Consider the following 20,512-nt stretch of genomic DNA (forward strand, 5'->3'; position numbering starts at 1 on the left):
TCAGACTTTTCAAAGAATGGATGCCTAATAATCAATTTTAAATTGTGCAACATCATAACAAAGTTTCTCCTTTATTTCATTAAACTCTGAAATTTTATTAAATATATGAAAGAAACAAGGTCTTTAATATGAGATTCCTGAGGAAAGAACCTGTGGACCTGAGGAGAAACAGCTAAGACACTGGATTAAGAAATGAATGTGAAACAGTCTAGTCCCAAATATACGAAATAGTGTTGACCCTAGAAAGGAGTGTGGGGCATACAGCTGGGGAACATTTGGGCTAGTCTTATTTTACTGACGACCAAAGTAAAAACTGAGAAAAGCCACTGGACCAAGATAACCAAGCCAGTAAGTGGCAAAGCTTAGCTCTCCAGATCTGCATGGCTCTAAAACCCAAGTTCAGAGTCACACAGCTTTGTGTGAATTGCTCAACAATGCATCATTCTCAGTTTATCACCCTCCTTCTTTCTCTATTTCCACTGCCGCTCCCTTCTTTAAGTCTACCTGCAATCTGTAACGTGCAATCCACCTCTGGTCTTCTTTCCCACTGACAAATTATGCAGAAATGTCCTCATCTTTCTTCTCCAGCCCTTTACTGGCTCCTTAATGCCTTTAAGATAAAGTCCAAACTCTTCTGCAAGGCATACAAGTGTCTCCATGCTTTTTCCTCTGCCCACCTTTTCCTCAACCCACCTTCACTTCTGCCCTCCCTTCACTACACTCTATGTACACAAGGTACTAAATGTATACTCCCTGAGAGCCGGGACCCGGGACTACTGAATTAAAGGAGTACCTAGTAGATAGGAAAAGCTCAGTAAACGTTTATAAGTGAAGAAATGAGAGGAATTAAAGTTTCATTAATGTGAGTGACATCTGTTTTTTACCTAGCTTCTAAGCTCTGCCTGTCATAAAAGTTTCTTTGTAATACAAGCTGATTTTCTTTGTTTTGCAACTCTTTCCCTTTCACACATGTTTGAGATAGACCACACCCCCAACTCCAGGAACAAGCTAGTTACTCCGTGTCCAATACACCTTGCCACAGTCATTCAAGGATAAGCACATAAACCAAAAAGAGCAAAGAGGACATTTTGTGGAAAATCAGCTTTCAGAAGAAACATGGGTCTGGAAACATTTAGTGCAAGGAGCTTCTGGAGCCATCTAGGGATCACAAGGAGGCACACTGCTAAAAATAAAACCAACACAGAAATACAAGGCAAGAAATACAAGGCAAGAAATATAAAGAATGGAGTTCTAGTCACATGATATATCAAGCCTTCAGAACAAGCCTGGTCTGCTTATGTACCTAAGACAATACATTTTCCATTCTCGTTAAACGAGTTTGGGTTGAGATTTCTGTTGGTTAAAACTGAAGTATCCTCATAACTAAGAACCCAAGCAGTCTCAAACCCCTGCATCTTTCTTCATCATACTCTCTGTCCCTAGAATTCTCTGCAGTATCACATGCACTTTTTTAGCCATCCTTCAAGACTCACCTCAACTGCTACCTTCTCTAACCACCCCTAGGTATAATAACCTGTTGTGTACCCACTCACCATACATAATCTTTAGTAATATCACTTATAATACTTCACTATATTTGATAAAAGATACTCCTGAGCCACAAGATAATCCTATCCATAGTTTCCTCTGATACAAGATACTTCTGTCCAAAGTTCCTCTCTGCCTTAATGTAACACCCGTTCATAATCCATACTGTTAACTCTTAACCAGCTATCCCTACCCTGTGACATAAACTTCTCTTCCATGTTTTAAGGAATTCTTGATCCAGTATGAGAGTGAAAGAGCCAATTATAAAATAAAAGGACCCCTGATTTTCCTAAAGAGATACTGTACATAAGGATGCATTGAAGAACATTTGTAACTTAAACATACCAAGAAGACTGGGGAATTGGGCCAGTATGTGTGTAATATGTGTGCATTGCCCAATTCTTCTTGTTGCAGATTAGAAACAAATAAATGATACATGAATTAAATCTTGAGTCTGTATTCTACTGCCACAACACTATTGGTATGTTCTTTTGCATTCTTCACATACACTTCAAAGATAACAGAAATCTAAATTAAAATTGGCATTCCCGGGGCACCTGGGTGGCTCAGTGGGTTAAGGCCTCTGCTTTCGGCTCAGGTCATGATCCCAGGGTCCTGGGATCGAGCCCCGCATCGGGCTCTCTGCTGGGCAGGGAGCCTGCTTCCTCCTCTCTCTCTGCCTGCCTCTCTGCATACTTGTGATCTCTGTCTGTCAAATGAATAAATAAAATCTTTAAAAAAAAAAAATTGGCATTCCCCTTCCCTCAAATTTCTCTTTTAATATTCTCTATCTTAAGCAAAAGACAGCATCTGCACATCTGTCCAAGCCAGAAACAAGGACTCTTCTTTCACGCCCCTCTCTCATTCCCCACATGCAACAAAAACAAAGTTTTCACCTCTGGGCCCTCAGGAATTCACTTGCCTCCATTCTTACCACTCTACTTTATCCCACGTTTTATCAAGCAAAACTAACATTTAATAGCACAAATTGATTATGTCACTTCCATACCCAAAATGTTCCATACCCAAAATGCTCCAGTGACTTTCCACCAACAATAGTCCAAAATAGTCTAAAATCACTTTGCTAATTGTCAGGTTCTCCACAACCAAGACATTGTTAATCTATGCAGCCTTATGATACGCTACTTTCAACTTCTGCTCTTAAATCTTGGTTTCTTTAGAGCATCAAACTAAGTCTTGTTACAGGATCACTGAAAACACTATACTCTTCCTGAGACATTCTCAAAATCCCTTAAATGTTATTTCCTCCAAGCGTGTAAGCTTCTATATTCTCCCATCATGTTGCCTCATGGTACATAATATCTTGCTTTACGTAGCACACAGTTTTTCAAGTGGCTTGTTGTGTTGAGTTCCTAGGAAAGCTGTAACATATCAGCACAAACTAGATGGCTTAAAAAAAAATTTATTCTCTCACAGTTCTGAAGGTTAGAAGTCTGAAATCAAGGTGTCAGAAAGGCCATTGCTCTCTGAAAGTTCAAGGAGAGGATCTTTTCTTGCTTCTTTTAGCTTCTGGTGGTTGCTAGCAATCCCTGACTCTCTTTGGTTTAAGACACATCACTGGTGCCTGGGTGGCTCAGTGGGTTAAGCCGCTGCCTTCAGGTCAGGTCATGATCTCAGGGTCCTGGGATCGAGTCCCGCATCGGGCTCTCTGCTTGGCAGGGAGCCTGCTTCCTCCTCTCTCTCTCTGTCTACTTGTGATCTCTGTCAAGTAAATAAATAAAATCTTAAAAAAAAAAAAAAAAGACACATCACTACAATTTCTACCTCCCTTATCACATGATATTCTCTTGTATGTCTCCATGTTCAAATTTCTCCCCACTTATAAAGATACCCTTATAATCCCAGTCATGGGATTAAGAAACTTAATCCAAATATGACTGTCTCTTAACTTGGTTACATTTGCAAAGACTCCATGTCTAAATAAGGTCATGTTCTTAGGTTCTGGGAGTTAGGAGCCCAACATATTTGGGGGCAGGGAAAAGACACAATTCAACCTACAGTACCTGCTTAAAGTTTCTCTTCCTTATTGTATGTTTGATAAATAAGAAGATCACATAATTTATCATCAAAACCAAAATACTTTTGAGGCAGAAAGAACGCAGTATTAATAATGACGCCACACCAGACATAAACTATAGTGTCTTGAGGAAACAGAGCTCATCACCCCATCCTAATTAAATGAAAGAGTGAAAGGTGATTTCACTTATTAGGCTATGAACGCTCTCAGATGAAAGATAGTATGACTTGGATACTTAGAGATAAATATGAGTTTACCAGGACAAGAGGGATCACTGGCTTTCAAACTGAGGGAAGGAAGGGCAAGGACAAAAATCCAGAAGCATAAAAATAGAGTTGGCCCTTGAACAACACAGGTTTTAACTGCATAGGTTCACTTACATGTGTTTTTTTTTTTTTGGTAAATACAGCACAGTACTGTAAATGTAATTTCTCTTCCTTATGATTTCCTTAACATTTTCTTTGCTCTAGCTTACTTTAGGAATATGCTATATAATATATATAACATAAAAAATAAGGGTTAATTGACTGTTTTTTTAAATTTTTTAAAATTTTTTTAATGATTTTATTTATTTATTAGAGAGAGAGAGAGAGAGCGAGCATGAGAGGAGAGAGATCAGCGGGAGAAGCAGACTCCCTGCTCAGCAGGGAGTCTGATGTGGGACTCAATTCCAGGACTCCAGGATCATGACCTGAGCCGAAGGCAGTTGCTTAACCAACTGACCCACACAGGTGCCCCTAATTGCCTCTTTATCAGTAAGACTTCACCAGCAGGCTATTAGCAGTTAAGTTTTGGGGGGATCAAAAGTTCTACATGGATATCTGTGTGGGGTGCAGGCATCCCAACCCCCACATTGTTCAAGGGTCAACCGTACTTGGTGTGCCCCATAATACTGAAATAAGTTTACAGCAAAGAGAATCTGAGAGAGAATGGTTAACAGATACACCAAGTTGTGACTGATATTACAGCCTCACAAAAGCAAAAATAATCAAAAAGTGTCAGACTATTATGTATCAGTCAGGATTCCCCAGAGAAACAGAACCAGTGATGGATGGATGGATGGATGGATGGATGGATGGAAGGATGTAGATAGATAGATAACATTTTAAGAAATTGGCTCATTAATTGTGTATACTGGCAAGTTCAAAACCCAAAGCATAGATTAGTAGGTTAGAAATTCAGGTTAAGAGCTGATGTTGCAATCTTGAGTTCAAAATCCTCAAGGCAAGACTTCAGGCTGGAAACTCAGACAGTGTTCTCTGTTTCAGTCTCTAGGCAGAATTCTTTCTTTTTTAGGAAACATCAGTCTTCGCTCCTTAATTAATTAAATGAAGCTAAACAACATTATGGAAGGTAATCTGCTTAAAGTCAACTGCTCATAAAAGTTAATCATATCTATAAAATACCTTTCCATCAACATCTGGACTAGCATTTGACATAGAACTAGGCATCATAACCAAGGCAAGTTAACATAAAATTAACCATCACATCATATGTTAGCAACTTTGAGTTAAAATTTCACATAACAGTGCACCTGGGTAGCTCAGTCGGTTGTTTCCGACTCTTAGTTTCAGCTCAGGTCGTGATCCCCGGGTCATGGAAGATTGAGCCACTTGGGACTCTACTCTCAGTGTGAAGTCTGCTTCAGATTCTTTCTCCCTCTCCCTCTGCCCCTTCTCCACTCATGCTCACACATGTACTCACTCTCTCTCAAATTAATAAAATCTTTAAAAAAATATTCGCATAACAGCTCGTATTTCCTGAGCTAATTTCACAGGAATTCGTGGCTTTTAAAATTTTTTTATTTATATGAGAAAGAGAGAGAGAGAGAGTGAGTGAAAGACCAATAGTGAGAGCACAAGCAGGGGGAACAGCAGAGGGAGAGGGAGAAGCAGACTCCCTGCTGAACAGGGAGCCTAATGCAGAGCTCGATCCCAGGACCCTGAAATCATGACCTGAGCCAAAGGCAGATGCTCTACTGACTGAGTCACCAAGATGGCCTGAATTCATGGTTTTTTGTTTTTGTTTTTTTTGTTGTTTTTTGGTTTTGTTTGTTTGTTTGTTTGTTTTCAGGAGAGGAGCTAAAAAAAGGGTTTCAGGGTAAAATGTATTGTGGAAATGTTGGAGTGACTATGAGAATATATATATGAAGTGTTCATGGAGCTCCAGTAAACATCTCTAGGAGATGGAACTCCAGGAAACATCTCTAGAAACCAGTGCTCTATGTAACACAGTTTGGGGAATGCTGTTGTATAAAATGGGAGGCATCAAAAGTTTTACATTAATTGTGTTTTAGAAAGATTATTTTGGTGGAAAAGTAAAAGTTGGACTGAGGATGTAAAGGAAGCAAGAAGCAGAGAGACAAGAAAGTAGAGCAGAAATCAGTAAGCATAATTGTCAATATCAATTATCAATATGAGTGTATTCCATTTGTGTAGAGTGTATTAACCAGAATGATAATCAAATGAGTACAGATCTACCAGTTGATCAAGACATAAAAATGCCTAAGATAGTTCTCTGTCTACAGCCTAGTCACCATAATAATGCATCAAAAATCTTCCTAACAGAAGTCAAACATACTTAAAAATATTTAGTACAAACATACTTGAAAATTTTAACAAATAAAAGAATAAAGGCTGTGAAGGTAAATCTGGGTTAAAATACTGGTTCTTAAAACTATGAGCTAGCTATTTGCTCAAGTCTCAGTCTGTCCATGTACAAAATTATAATATACATAAAAGCACACAGATCTAGGTCTTCATCTTGATTTGGATTTTAGGTTGCCCTCACTGTAATGAGTTATCCTAGAAACCAAAAAAATATGTGAACAAACTGAAAAACCAATAATCAAGGAGACACTGTGTCCAGTGGCCTCAAATTCACCTTTACGAGAAAAAGTCTAGAGGTTCTCATTTGATCTTCAGTTCATCACTGGGTCAATTAACGCCAAGAAGACATATCATAGTTAACTGCTAACTTAAAAGAAAAGCCTTACAAATCCCATTATCCGCCAGTAGACCTTCCGTGTGTAAGTACATGATGTTTACCTATCCTTCTGGTGATGGAAGGACATTTTCAGGGAAGTAAAATGTACATCAAAGCAAATGACAAATTACTACAACACGCACATTTTGTATTATGCAGTGACAGGTACGTTTCTTCTGAGCAAGATAATTGCTGTCATACCTAATATATCTTACTTGACAGTTTAATTGCAGAATTATTAGTCTTGATGTTAGCACATTAAGTGGTGTCAAAATGGTCCACTAGCTACCTTTTTCTCATTTTTATATCCAGAAAGACAAGAAAAGAATATAATGTTTGCAGCTGCCCTCCAACTTCTAATGTTTAAAGTTGAGTACATTTTATAATCTCTAAAAACTAACTTTCAGGAGTGAGGTATTTTATCTTAAAAAGCTAAAGATGGACACAAAAGAAGCTTCTATCTTCAAATACCTTCTGCCAACTCAGAATCCACAAAACTATCTAACAGCAGTAAGGCAAATAAATATAAACAGCAGTCTTAATTATGAAAGTGTTCACAGACCTAGGGCTTATAGTCAAGTTTCAATAATTACTGCTTTGATACTAAAATGTCAAGTTATGTAAGAAAACATCCGAAATAAAGGAAAGAAACTGGCTTAGAGTATTATCTTTAAATTATAAAGAATAAGCCTTCAGTTCTTCTGGTGCACAGTTAATTAGCCATAATGTTTCTGAGAGAAATGAAAAGGAAAAATGTCAACTTCTGAAGATTATAACACTCCATTTTTTGCTTCAGGAAACAGTTTGGATTAGCCCAGAAGCAAATGTTAAAATAATAAGAATAATAATAATATTTTGCTTAGCAATAGGAACAAAATAGAAAGGATAAAGACAAGGGGAAAAAAATTCCTTTATAAGGCACAAGTCACCTGCACTTTCTCCAAGCTTCCAGACTTCAGAACCTGAGGTAAGGCTGACATTGCTGGACAAGCAGAAAGAGGATCCCTTGTTACGGTATCATTTCTAAATTTTTGAAGACTTAAATCAATTTTCCTTAGACTTCAATTATATCTATTAATTTCTAACTATTATAATCACCATAGGATCTTCAGTTTCTAACTAGTGTAATTATCATGAGATCTCAAACTGTTTTCCACAGAATGCCAATAGACAATGACTTTGAAAGAATATATCATAAATTAAATGCTTTAATAAACTCATTAACCTTTAAGTTCTATCCATTTATATATTATTAAAATGTTAGCAATTTCAGTAAATATCGTAATAATAAAAATAGCTTGTCCTCTGGAATCCTGGTTTTAAAGTGGTTCCCTTTTAGACATGAACCCATATTTTAGTTTTGTACGAATAAAAATTAAAGTGTTTTCAGTGGGAAGAACATATATTTAAATAAGCTGTGTAAGAATTGATTTTTAAAAATTTTTATTACTTGAAATGTTTCCGTTCCATTTATCTCTTTTATTATAAAGGGAAGGGCATATAAATATCTAAATGTGCCTTATATTTTGCTTGAGATTGCGACTATTTCACATACGAGGAAACATTTATTAATCTGGTTTTCTATTCCTCTTCTAGGGAGTATTGGGATGTGACAGTTTTGTCAAATAAATTAATCATTCCATTTTAAAGGCAGAACCTGGGCATCAGATAAGCTAAATTACGTGACCAGGGTTTGGCAACTGAAGCTCAGCTCCAGTGACTATTAATCCAGTGTTCTTTCCTTTCAAATCAAAAGAAGATGCCCTAATAAATAAAATCATTGTAAAAAAGACAGTAATTTTCCATGAATTATGTTATAGCTATCATGTTTTTAAAGATTAGAAAAACAGTCACATTCGAACCTGAGATTTTGTAAGTAGAAATAATCAGCCATTAATTAATTCCTCTACTTAGCTACTTTTCTTCTTTGGGAGAGGAATCAGATAAATGGATAGTGACTAAACAATAATTCATTACTGAAGTATGACATATGAATGCAAACTTATGAAGAAAGGATAATTTTATAACAGCCTTCAAAGAACTGCAATTGGAGAGGTTTGGGTTTGGGTTGTATATTTTACGTTTCCTTTAAATACGAGAATCTAGCAGTAATGATCATACCAAAAGAAAATAAAAAGTTTAACAGAAATGTCAAATTTCTAACAGTTTCTCAGATAATAAAAGTAATACTAATGACAATATTAATAAAAATATCTGAAATTTCTACCTATTGCATTTTTAAGTTAACATCCCAAATGTTTTGTCTAAAGTCTTAAGTGGGTAAGGTCAAAATCAAAGCCAGAAGATTTGTAATGGCAATTTCTCAATGACTTTTCTGTGTTTAAATTATAAACTCAACAAAAAAACATAAAATTTTAATAACAAAAAATTCACATGTAAATTAAACCATCATATCACACTATTTTATCTTTCACTTACATTTTCCTGTCTTATCTATTTGGGTAATTTACATACAGTATAGTATTTAAACTTTTCACTTGTGTTATCTGGATAATTAACATTATAGTATGGTAGTTAAACTTTTCACTTATCATTATAACAAGGATTTTTTTTATTTCTATCAAGGCTTCATGATTACCAGTATCTGTATTTTTTTAAATTATAACACTAAAATGGTTTACAATTTTTTTTCTACTAGTTAATTTATCAAAGATAATTCTCAAGACAGATTCTTTGCGTTAAATGTATAAACATTTTCATCTTTTGCATGTTGTCATACTGTTTTTCAAAAAAAATATTTCAACTAACAGAACCTATGGTTGTATGCAAAGATATCAACCTCGCCATCTTGATCATAATTTGGTTACATCTTCTCAAATAACTCTTCAGTAATTGTAAAATAGCAGCTCAAAAAAGAAGTTCTTTATGTTTTCTTGACCATTAATGAGACAAGGATAACTTTTGCCTACATTTTTGTCTACTACAGGTATTACCATTGGAGTTCATTATTTATAATGTTTGCACATTTAGGTTGGACTATTCTTCTTTTAAGTTTGAAAATTTTTTTATATCATAGATATAATATATGCCATAGATGTGCCTTAACATGCATGAATGTTTTTCCTTTCGTTAAAATTTAGCAAAAACAAAATATTTCTTTTATTCTCCCATCAACAACAAGGCATCATCTTTTGCTGTCTATTTCCAGAAGACGTTAAAGCATTAAAATGAAGGCTTTCATTTTGATTGCTGTCATCTTGACTTTCACTGCTTACTTCTCGGTAAATATTGAATATCTTCACCTATGTCTATTTTCTTATTTAGTTCTTAATCATAAAATTTATTGTCTTATGTCAACACAGCTTTATACCACACAACCTTTGCTTAATTTTATTTTTGCCTAAGACCTTAACTTTCTTTATGATCTTTTGTTGACCCTAGGTTACACTCAACATTTTTTCCACGTTTGTAGTCTTTAGAATTCCCACATGTGAAAGTAAGATATTATAGTGTTATGAGTTTAAATTGTGTATTCTGATTCCACCTCTGCAATAACATTCTTGAACAGCATTTAGTCTTTGGTAAGCTCCCTGAAAAGAAAGATGTGTGAAGAAGAAGACTGAATATAGGAAACACTATTAAAAAAAAGATTTTTAGCCCTATATGGGATTTTACATGGATCAAAAAAATAACGAAATTCTAGACATGATATAAAACTTTTCAAGCAAGAGCATGTGCTTACTATCCTCTTAAGATTTTTAGATTTGTTCACCTAAAGCTCATACCTTAGTTACATCATCTAAAGGGTAGGTTACATTGTCTAACACCTATTGCTGTAAACTTAATCCAGTATTATTTCATGAACAACCAATGTGTTATGGACACTGCTAACCCAAGTGCCTCTTCCTTGTTCTTCCACGCTAAAACATAGCAAGGAGGAATTTCCCTCCAGTGAAAAACCCTATGCCAGAGCTCTGTGAATTACCCATTTTTCTCTCCCCCAAATCACAGGCTGGTTTTTCCTCATATCAAGTCATAAAGACACTGGTTCCTCAGTGGTCCCCTGGCTTGGCACCTGAGTAAATGATAGTTATTATAATAAAAGGAGCCATGTCTTCCACTACCTATAAACTGGTTAGCAACATACTCATGAGAATGTAGAGGGACAGGAACACTTTTGTTTAATGACCTCCAGAAAAACTGATTATCTTCATCTTATGAACTGTGTGCTTAAAATGTTATGAGGTCCCTCACATTTAACAATGACACCCCAAATTCTATAACTGTATTCCATTCTATCACCTAACCCGACCACATATATTACCTTCAAACAACTTACAATCAATATTCTCAAATGCCATATATATTCTGGGTCTAATTTTTTAAAATATACTTCTATTCTCCATTTCCATTTTAGGCAGCTGATGCACATAAGCAAAGAAGCTCCAGAGTAACTTTTTATATTTCTAGTTATCTTTTTATATTTTCATTCACAATGACAAAGTTAGTTGTGTCTAAAGAATTGATAAGGTACAGTTTCTTTTATTCCTACCCTAAGAAAATGTTGAGACTCCCTCAGTGGGAATAGTTCTGTGAACACCAAAACCTTGCCTCAATTGCCAACCTCTTTGATAGATATGAATCTTCAACGGGAATAAGGCAACTTGGCATATAAAAAGCAATTTTACCTAGCCTTCAGTACCAAAAACTATCTACACTATCTACATTTGCTTGTTCAGTGTAAATATCTTTCCCTTTATAAATATTAATGGTCCTTTAATAAGGAACATTTCTTATGATCCTACAAAATTCAAAAAAAGTAGTTTCTTTTCTCAAAATCAATGGTTTTCAATGGAAAAAAAAAGAAAATTCAGAATCATCTGGAAAGACTTTTCAAAAATCACAAATCCCTGTTTCCACTCTCTGCCATTTTTAATTCTCATAATGCTCACTCCATGTCATAATGGAGGTGGGTGGCACAGCAGGGGGTGATAACTAAAAATACTGTCACATCATCCCACTACATCTCCCGCTCTCTCTTTTTCCCATACCAAGTACTTTCAATGAATCCTTAAAAACAAAACATTCTCCTGCTTCTAAAGCTGGGTAGACAGTGGAATAAACAATGTCTAGATCTAGTGATCCAAATTGTGCTGATATTTAGAAGGAAAAAAATTCTAAACCTACCTTGAAAGTTCATGGCAATTTTAGCAACTTATTTGTTCTTCATCATAAACTCAGGTATATGACTATTTCTTAGAATTTATTCACTCTGAAAACAAATATTTCACGAGGAGGCAGAAGGAATGTCTTATTTAGAATCCCAAGAATTAGTTTCTGCCAGTGAAGACAAAATGAGAAGCAAGGCCCTAAATGGAAATCCTAAGGGAATGTCATGTTAAAAGTCCATATAACCAGAGACAATTAAAATAGGCCATGGCTTTGTTGTAATGAGGCTTTCACTGAGTAAGTATGCATTGACCAATCTAAGGTTCTTCTAACTTTAACTAGTCTATGAGTTGGTGCAAATGAGTCAACCATGTAGGTTCACAAAATAATCAATCTCATATTCTAGGTCTACAAAAACAGCAATGCAAAGCTTCTGTAGTTTCCTTTTACTCTCTATTTAGAATAGTAAAATTCTGAAATATTAGTAAATAGCATTATGCTCTTTTCCAGGATGAAAATTAGAACAGCTTGCCCCAACAGGCTATCCATGAAACACTAGTATGAATAAATGCTATCCACACACAAACTCACATGCACTCTTCCATGGTGAAGTAAGTTTGGGAAATATTGCATATCCATGGGTTTGCTAAATATTCATAGCATATTATATCAATAACTCTAATAAATCCTATAGTAAAAAAAAAAAAAATTTTACTTCACCTAAATGTTTTCCACAGCTATTACTTATGGAATGAAGTCAGAATATTTACACAAATATAACTGATAAAATATTTTTAAAGCTTGAGTTCAGGCTAGTTTATGCATCCCAGGTGTATAAAACAACTGTGTTTTGCATTCTCTCTTAAGCCTGGTGAAAGTTTGGAAGATCTTTTTAAACCACTTAAACAATTTAGGCCTCAGCTGCTCCCCAGACTTGCTGCAAAATCTGGACAAGTTCTTGGAAGACTAGGTCCTCTCTTCGGTCGTCATAAAGTCCCCAGAGGCCACCAACTCCTTCCCCACCCCCATCGCCCCCAAGTCCCACATGGACCATCACCCAGACCTACATCACCACCTGAGAACATCGTCCATCCTACTTCTCAAGCATTATCAGCTCCTTCTAGTGCTCCTCCAACCGTAATTCACACCACTGCCGCTAATGCTGCCACCACCGCCGCTAATGCCGCAGCCACCACCGCCGCTAATGCCGCAGACACCACCGCCCCTAATGCTGCAGCCACCACAGCCGCCGCTGCTGCCACCACAGCCGCCGCTGCTGCCACCACAGCCGCTGCTGCTGCCACCACAGCCGCCGCTGCTGCCCCCACCACGGCTTCCCCTGCCTCGGCCCAAAACACTGCAGGTGCTGTACCCAGCACTACGGCTTCCAGTGCCCAACAACCTGAAAACATCACCAGTGCCCCTGCGGCTGGCACCACCCCTGCCCCAGCAGCCGACACCACTGCTGTCAACCAGCAGCAAGAGCAACAGTAAATTCCACAACCGTCCAAAATTACAGATGTACCAAACCGCAAGAAGACAGAGGCAGACCAAGGTAAACAATACCTTCCAAAATATTTTCTAACTAAATAAGTAACTGTAAGACATGTAGAAATAAGAACAGGGTGTTTTGTTTTATTTTTCCCATCCAAAAAAAAAAAGAAAGAAAGAAAAAGAAAAAAAGAAAAAAGAAAAAAGTTTCTGACTCCGCCATATGAGTTAGAAACTCTTAATCCTTTTTAATTTCAAAACTAAATTTGGGGGGTGCCTGGGTGGCTCAGTTGGTTAAGGGACCAACTCATTCTTTTAAAAGATTTTATTTACTTATTTGACAGAGAGGCAGGGAAAGCCAGAGAGCACAAGCAGGGGACACGCAGAACAGCAGAGGCAGGAGGAGAAGCAGGCTCCCCGCTAAGCAACAAGCCTGATGCTGGGCTTGATCCCAGGACTTGATCCCAGGGCACTGGGACCACGACTTTAGCCAAAGGCACATGCTTAGCCAACTAAGCCACTCAGGCACCCCATGACCATCTCCTGATGCTGGCTCAGGTCATGATCTCAGGATCCTGACACCCACATGGGGCTCAGTGCTGGGCATGGGGCCTGCTTAAGTTTCTCTCTCTCCCTCTCCCTCTGCCTCCCACCCCCCCTTCTTTCTCTCTCTCTCTCTCTCTCTCCTTTCTAAAAAACAAACAAAAAAACTAAAAGCTAAATTTGGTCTTCTTGAGTTGATAGGTTGTATCTATAAACCTACTGCTAGCAGATTCCTACCAAAAAAAAAAAAATTGTTTTTAAAAAGTGTTTAAAAAGTTTAAATAGTTAAAAAGTGAAACAGTTCACTAGTGCGGAGCGCCTGGGTGCCTCAGTCATTAAGTGTCTGCCTTTGGCTCAGGTCATGATCCCAGACTCCTGGCTTTGGGCTCCCTGCTTAGCAGGAACCTGCTTCTCCTTCTCCCACTCCCCCTGATTGTGTTCCCTCTCTCACTGTCTCTCTGTCAAATAAATAAATAAAATCTTAAAAAAAAAAAAAAAAGTCCACTAATGTGTATGTATTTGGCCTTCTGCTCCCAATGCTAAAATGGTTATTTCCCTGAAATAATCACTTACAATTAGGGCCTTAGTAAATAAAAGTTAATTTATACTTCGACAAATTCCACAAAGTGTGCATTTGACATAGAGGATGCTCCCCCCTCCTTCTTTCAGGACCTACCACCTTTAATAAGGCGGAAAAAGATAAAACATTTTAGTAAACATAACCAATGAATCACTGAACACTATATCAAAAACTAATGATGTACTATATGTTGGCTAACTGAACATAATAAAAAAAATTTTAGCAAATATTACTAAAAATTGAAAATAAAAATCTAAACTAAATCACAACCCATAGAACTCTCTTCCATACTGACTGAAGCATACACATCATGATATAACATGATCCCTAAAAAACATCGAAAAAGTTGGAGAATACCGCGTATTACTCCTACTCTTAACATAGGTACTCCTAAACTACAAAGATAAATGAGAATTATCCCAATTATAGAACTTAAAAAGATACCAACTGCAGAACACTTAGAATAGTTACAGCGCTGTTACTGCACTGAATAGTTCTTGTACTGATTCCCATTTAATACTCATAGCATCCTTGTAAAGCTGATTATCACTGTCTCCCTTTTAAAGAGGAGGAAACTGAAGCTTTGAGAATTTACAAGACTTTCCGAAGACAACAAAGTATAAATGGCAGACTAGTCTTCAAACTCAGATGCATCTAACTCGGAAGTCCCAGCTTCTCGTGTTTTTCCCAGCATTCAGACATTTTAAAACTGGATGGAGCTAGAGAGTATTCTGCTAAGTGAAATAAGTCAGTCAGAGAGAGACAAATACCATACGATGTCACTCATATGTGGACAAAAGAAGGGGGAAAAAAGGAAAGAGAGGCAAACCAAGCAACAGACTCTTCATATGGAGAACAAACTGATGGCTCCCCCAGGCGGTGGTGGGTCGAGGGAGGGTTAAACCAGGGATGAGGGGTAAGGAGTGGACTTGTGATAAGCCCTGGGTGTTCTGTGGAAGTGCTGAACTACCAAACTGTAGCCCTAAAACTAATATTACACTGTGCATTAGCTAACTGGAATTTAAATAAAAAAATTTTTAAAAATTGAAGAAGGAAGAGCTTATATACTTTTAATGAATGGCTCATGGTATTTTGTTTTGTTTTTACAGATCCTGAAAAACTGAATATTGATATATTATGATCTCCTTCTCTCACCATTTCAATTTTAACAAAAATACAGGAGAAGACACAAAAATAAAGGGATGTGGGTTCTTAGTGCTTCTTCTTTAGTTTTGCTATACTGTACAAACTTCCGAAGATAACCTGATTTATGCATTTGATCACATGTGTGTTGGTGTCCTCTTCATTTCTCGGTTGAGCGACAGGAATATTACTGGCACCTTCATTCTTTTAGATGGTTCTATAACACACAAATTATGTGTCCAGAGAAAAAATGCAAATATTTCACAGGCAAAAAAAAAATTGAAGTCCCTCTATATAACATCATGTTAAAATATTACAAAGTTTAGAAATGGCTTTTCTTTCTGACATAAAGTACCAGTGCATTTATACATAACAATGTAATTACATATAAATAATTTGTAAAAACTATAATTTATATATATAAACTATGATAAAAGTTATAAAGAAGTGATATAAAAGCAATCCTATTTTCAAAGAGATCATAGTCTAATTGGACATATTTTCCAGAAACATAGAAAGAATAAGTTAAATTTCTAAAAAACCTATAGAGATCTACAGATATTCTTTTTCTGAATATTTCAAACAGTATTCCTTCATCTAAAGAGGTTATTTTCTCCAGAGATTGTCCAACTGACATTTTGTACCATTCCATGAATCACTTCACCCAAAATATATTAAATAATTTCTAGTTGATAAATTAATTCATCCAAGTGATTTAGTAAAATTTACCTAGATCTAGGTCAGAGAACGGAAGAATATAAACATAAACTCAATCACTTAGTCCTCAAAGGTTCAAGTGGCAAAGATAGAAAAAAGGCAAATAATTCTAAATTGCATAAGGAATCTATAGTAAATACTATATCCAAAGGCACAAACAATAATGAGCAAACAGGAGAGGAGATATTTATTCCCCTTTAGGAAGAGCAAACATTTATGGAAAAACCTATCATGGATAAGCTATTATAGGAGACAGATAATCACAAAGTCTTGGTATGAAGGGTTAATTCGAAGTGACTTGAGTGACCTGAAGTGACTTTAGTAGCTAAGGACACACAACCCAGTCCTGAAGAAGTAGGAAGCAAAGGTTAAGATGGTACATAACTGTGATGAAGTCCATACAGAAATGATCTCCAAAAACGTTGTATTGAATCTCACCAAGGAGACTTTTTTTTTTAAGATTTCATGGAAGACATGAAAAGGGAAGGAATGATTTCAACAGGCAGGAAAAAGGAAGAAGCCTCAAGGCTGGATAAAAACACGGCAAATGCATGAAGGCAAGAGAGCAAATAGCATTCACATCCAAACTCCCAAACATTTACTAAGTAAACATAATATGCCAGGCTTGCGATTCTGGGAATTCAAAAGCGGATAAAATACATACCACACTATCCAGTTGTTCCTAGTCCCACTAAACAGACATTGGCCGTGAATACAGGACACATCTAGAAACACAGATATCAGAATGGCAAGTTATCATATTATCAAGGAGCAAGATTAGCAGTTTGGATTAATTTTAAAGAAAAGAGAGAATTAGGGGTACCTGGCAGCTCCCTAGGTTAAGTGGCCTATCCGTGGCTGCTTGGCTTGGGTTCAGGTCATGATCTCAGGTCCGTCTCTCTCTCTCTAATAAATAATTAAATCTTTTTTAAGAGAATTAATAAAGGTTCTGACACAAAATACTACTATAGAAAATATCTTATAAATAATAAAAAAAAAACATTTGATTTCTTACATGTGCCAAACTCTGTTCTAAAAGCTAACATAAAATACCATAACCCTATAAAATAATAATATTGACACACCAGAGATAGGGAAACTGAGGCACATAGAGGTTAATCAACTACCCAAAGACACAGAGTAGGTAAATGAAGAACAGGCATTCAAACTTAACTAGCCCAGCCCACTCTCTGAACTTCTCCTGCCAAAAATGTCTAGGACATCAAAAATGAAGAAACAAATTAGGGATCTATTGTAATGGGCCGTTCGGCTTTGTGTTCTGTTTATCCTGGAGTTGTATAAGGAAAAGTTTCATTCAACTAGGATTGCACAAACTCCACATTAATGTCATTCATAGTGTCCTTATCATCAGCAATAGCTTAGAGCACATTTCTTTTTTTTAATTAATTTTTTTTTATTTTTTTATAAACATATTTTTATCCCCAGGGGTTCAGGTCTGTGAATCGCCAGGTGTACTTCACAGCACTCACCATAGCACATACCCTCCCCAATGTCCATAACCCCACCCCCAGCCTCGGGGGGGCCCCCTCCCCCCAGCAAGCCTCAGTTTGTTTTGTGAGATTAAGAGTCACTTAAGCACATTTCTTTTTAATCACAATCTCCCCCTATATTTTTATTATTGTACAATGAAAACAAGAGAGAAAGGAGGAGGAGAAGTGAGAGGGAGCAGAAGAAAGAGGAGGAGCAGTAAAGGTCGAATCATAAGAGAAACACGTACTTAACTCAGAAGAAAGCAAGCAAGAACAGTAGATGGAAAAGGAGCAATTAGAGGTGAGAGAACTAAAAGACTTTTCATAAAAGCCAAAAGTAGAAAAACATTTCAGAATGCTTAAACATTTCTTTAAAAAGAAGAAGAAAAAATGAGAAGTACAAGAAGCTCATGAACAAGATGTTTAGAAACGAGTCTCAATATTGTCCAAATTATTAAAAAGTTAAAAGGTGAAAAGTGGGTGGAGTTATTCTTAGAAACAAAAAGTATTATAAACCTTAAGGGGTGACTGTGGAAGCAGCTGAAACTTCAGAAGTGTTCCTGTTCTCTGGGCTGTTGTAGGCAATGGCCCAGTAGGAACAGGATCCCATCACTGGGGAGGATGGCAGGGGGCGGAGCGGCGGGGGGGGGGGGGGCAGTGCAGGGCGTAGATTATGAGCAATGAAAGAAAGTAACCCTCAACTCCCCTTCCTGCCTCAGGGCATTATTAGCACAAACACCCTGCTCTTTCCTTATCCCATGTCTCTTGCTGGAATAGGGGAGGGTGCAGGCCTGCTTTCTGGCATCAAGATAATTGCCATCTCTTTGTCTTCCTTCCTCATGCTCTGATACATCTGTCCTTGCTTTTCTGATTAAAAATGATAATAATAATAAACAAATAAATAAAATAAAAGCTATGTGCAGAATTCAGCTGCTTCTACTCTCCCTTGTAGAGGCAGCCCTGCAGGGCCACTCAGATTGGTGTCTGAGAGCTTTATTTCTGCATCTAACTACAAAGTGAGTAAGCAACAAAAGAGGCTTTGCATTAAAGAGACCAAAAGAGGGAGTCAGATGGCTTGAAAAAGGAACCCAATCAGGAGCATAATTCTGTATTACAAAAGATGAATTGGGAATTATATCCAATTGAAAATGAGAAATGGAATGTTTAATTTTTAAAAGGTGATAATTAATAAAATATCCCAGAGAAAGCAGAAGGAATCATGCTCTCTAAGAAAACTGCTTCTTTACAAGCAACAAATGGGACTCTCCCAAGTGGAAGCTAGCGATTCTTCCTTCCCCCTCAATCACAAGGAAATACGGAGGATTTCTCATTCTCTCGGCTGCAACTTCCCAGCTGTGGCAGATGGTACTAATGTCCCTAATAATTTATTTCCACCTCCCTTATAAAAAGAGGATTTTCATTTTCATTCATTGCCATATAGGTTGCAAGGCCTCCCTCCCCGCTGCCCACCCCGCCCCTGGCAGAATATACTTCCTTCCCTATCTCATTGCCAGACTTGGCACTATGACCTGCGGGGCTGCTAAAATGTGAACTCAAGTCATGGTAGCCAGATTAAAAGCAGGAATTCTATCACACCTGCTCTCCTGCTGTTTTCCTTTCTACTATAAGAGCTGTGTGTCCTAAATAGGGGCTGCTTCTTCAACCTGGTCCTGGAATGAGAAGATACACATAGTGGAGCCTCAGACACATGCTGCCAACAGTTGCCAACATGTGACATGAAGGAAATATTTGTTTTTGTTAGACATTATGATTTGATGGTTGTTGTTACTGCAGTAAAGTCAACTTGCACAAAGACGATTACTCTATCTTCTAAAAACTATTCCCAATTAAAGGAAGCCCGTGCCATTTAACTGGTCCTCCTTCCTTCTTCATTGTTGTATCAGTCAAGCTCTCAGTCACCATTCTCACTCTCTGCAGAAATCAGGATTCATAATGTTTATCCCCAATGCCACCAAAGTTCTGGGAAATGTCACAGTCCACAATGAGCATCCATTAAAATCCAGATTACTCCATTCTTTAATCTCATTTCTTTTTTTTTTTTTAACTCCTCATCTTGAATGATCTTTATTTCTCTTCAGTTACACAAGTAATCTGGACTTTCCTGTCATCACACAGATATATCCCACCCATAAAGTTATATATAACAAGACATACTTGATCAAAATATCTTTGATCAAAACTTCCCATTCTCCCAAATATTGGACTTAGTTATTCACACTATAACAACTCTAAACTTCTCCAGTTCCTGGACCATTTACTATCTCCCTAGAATCCCCTCTTCAACCTTGTTTCATATCCAACTTAGATTTTTATAGTCTATAAATTCAAACACTAGCTTGCAAATATCTTCAACTTTTTAAAAACTTTTTTCTAATAGCTCCTAAATCTGATAAAAATCCCAATCTCTGATTAACAGAAATAATTACTTTCTCTTCATATAAGCAAAATCTACCTAATGCTGCTGAGGAAAAATATGCAACTTTGGACAGAGACAATACTAAAATTTGAGGTCTCTAAACTTAAAGTGGCCCTCACATCTGCCTGGTAATCCTACTATGTTTCCCTAGTTTTCCTCTTCAATTCCCATTTTATCTATTGCAAATATCCTCCATATAACAGATCTATACACTCAAACCCATCTCACTTGCAGTTGAACTATTTGTGACAATTCTTACTCATTTCTTTCATGGCAGAAGTTCCATCCACTGCTACCTCTTCAGAGTTCCCTAGAAGCCCTGTTTTTCCTATTTGCCCATTCTATTATATCCTCTAACCTGGGTGCAGTATTAACTACATACAAACCATTCTCCTTTTCATTGTCTTGAC

At 36.9% G+C, this 20,512-nt stretch overlaps 1 protein-coding gene across 3 annotated transcripts; it reads left to right on the top strand.

Moving 5' to 3' along the window:
* The first annotated feature begins 7,434 nt into the window (after positions 1-7,434).
* On the top strand, positions 7,435-15,595 carry LOC116585162 (antifreeze protein Maxi-like). 3 transcript variants are annotated; one of them, XM_032334500.1, is made up of 5 exons: positions 7,435-7,538; positions 9,714-9,813; positions 12,569-12,943; positions 13,007-13,256; positions 15,425-15,595. In XM_032334500.1, exons 2-4 carry the CDS (start codon positions 9,760-9,762, stop codon positions 13,193-13,195), a joined length of 618 nt encoding a protein of 205 aa, XP_032190391.1. In that variant the 5' UTR covers positions 7,435-7,538; positions 9,714-9,759; the 3' UTR covers positions 13,196-13,256; positions 15,425-15,595. The 3 variants fall into 3 exon arrangements, with proteins under 3 accessions (XP_032190391.1, XP_032190388.1, XP_032190389.1); XM_032334498.1 differs by having other exon boundaries at positions 7,436-7,538; positions 12,569-12,937; positions 13,001-13,256; XM_032334497.1 differs by having other exon boundaries at positions 12,569-13,256.
* Positions 15,596-20,512: the final 4,917 nt, after the last annotated feature.

This window comes from Mustela erminea, chromosome 2 (assembly GCF_009829155.1).
Source record: "Mustela erminea isolate mMusErm1 chromosome 2, mMusErm1.Pri, whole genome shotgun sequence".
Taxonomy (NCBI): Eukaryota; Metazoa; Chordata; class Mammalia; order Carnivora; family Mustelidae; genus Mustela; species Mustela erminea.

What these genes read in the sequence shown, in the direction of transcription:
- LOC116585162 (XM_032334497.1), top strand. Translation starts at nt 9,760, where the DNA reads ATGAAGGCTTTCATTTTGATTGCTGTCATCTTGACTTTCACTGCTTAC. An exon ending in CTTTCACTGCTTACTTCTCG is followed by an intron (nt 9,814 to 12,568) that starts GTAAATATTGAA and finishes TTCTCTCTTAAG; the next exon opens with CCTGGTGAAAGTTTGGAAGA.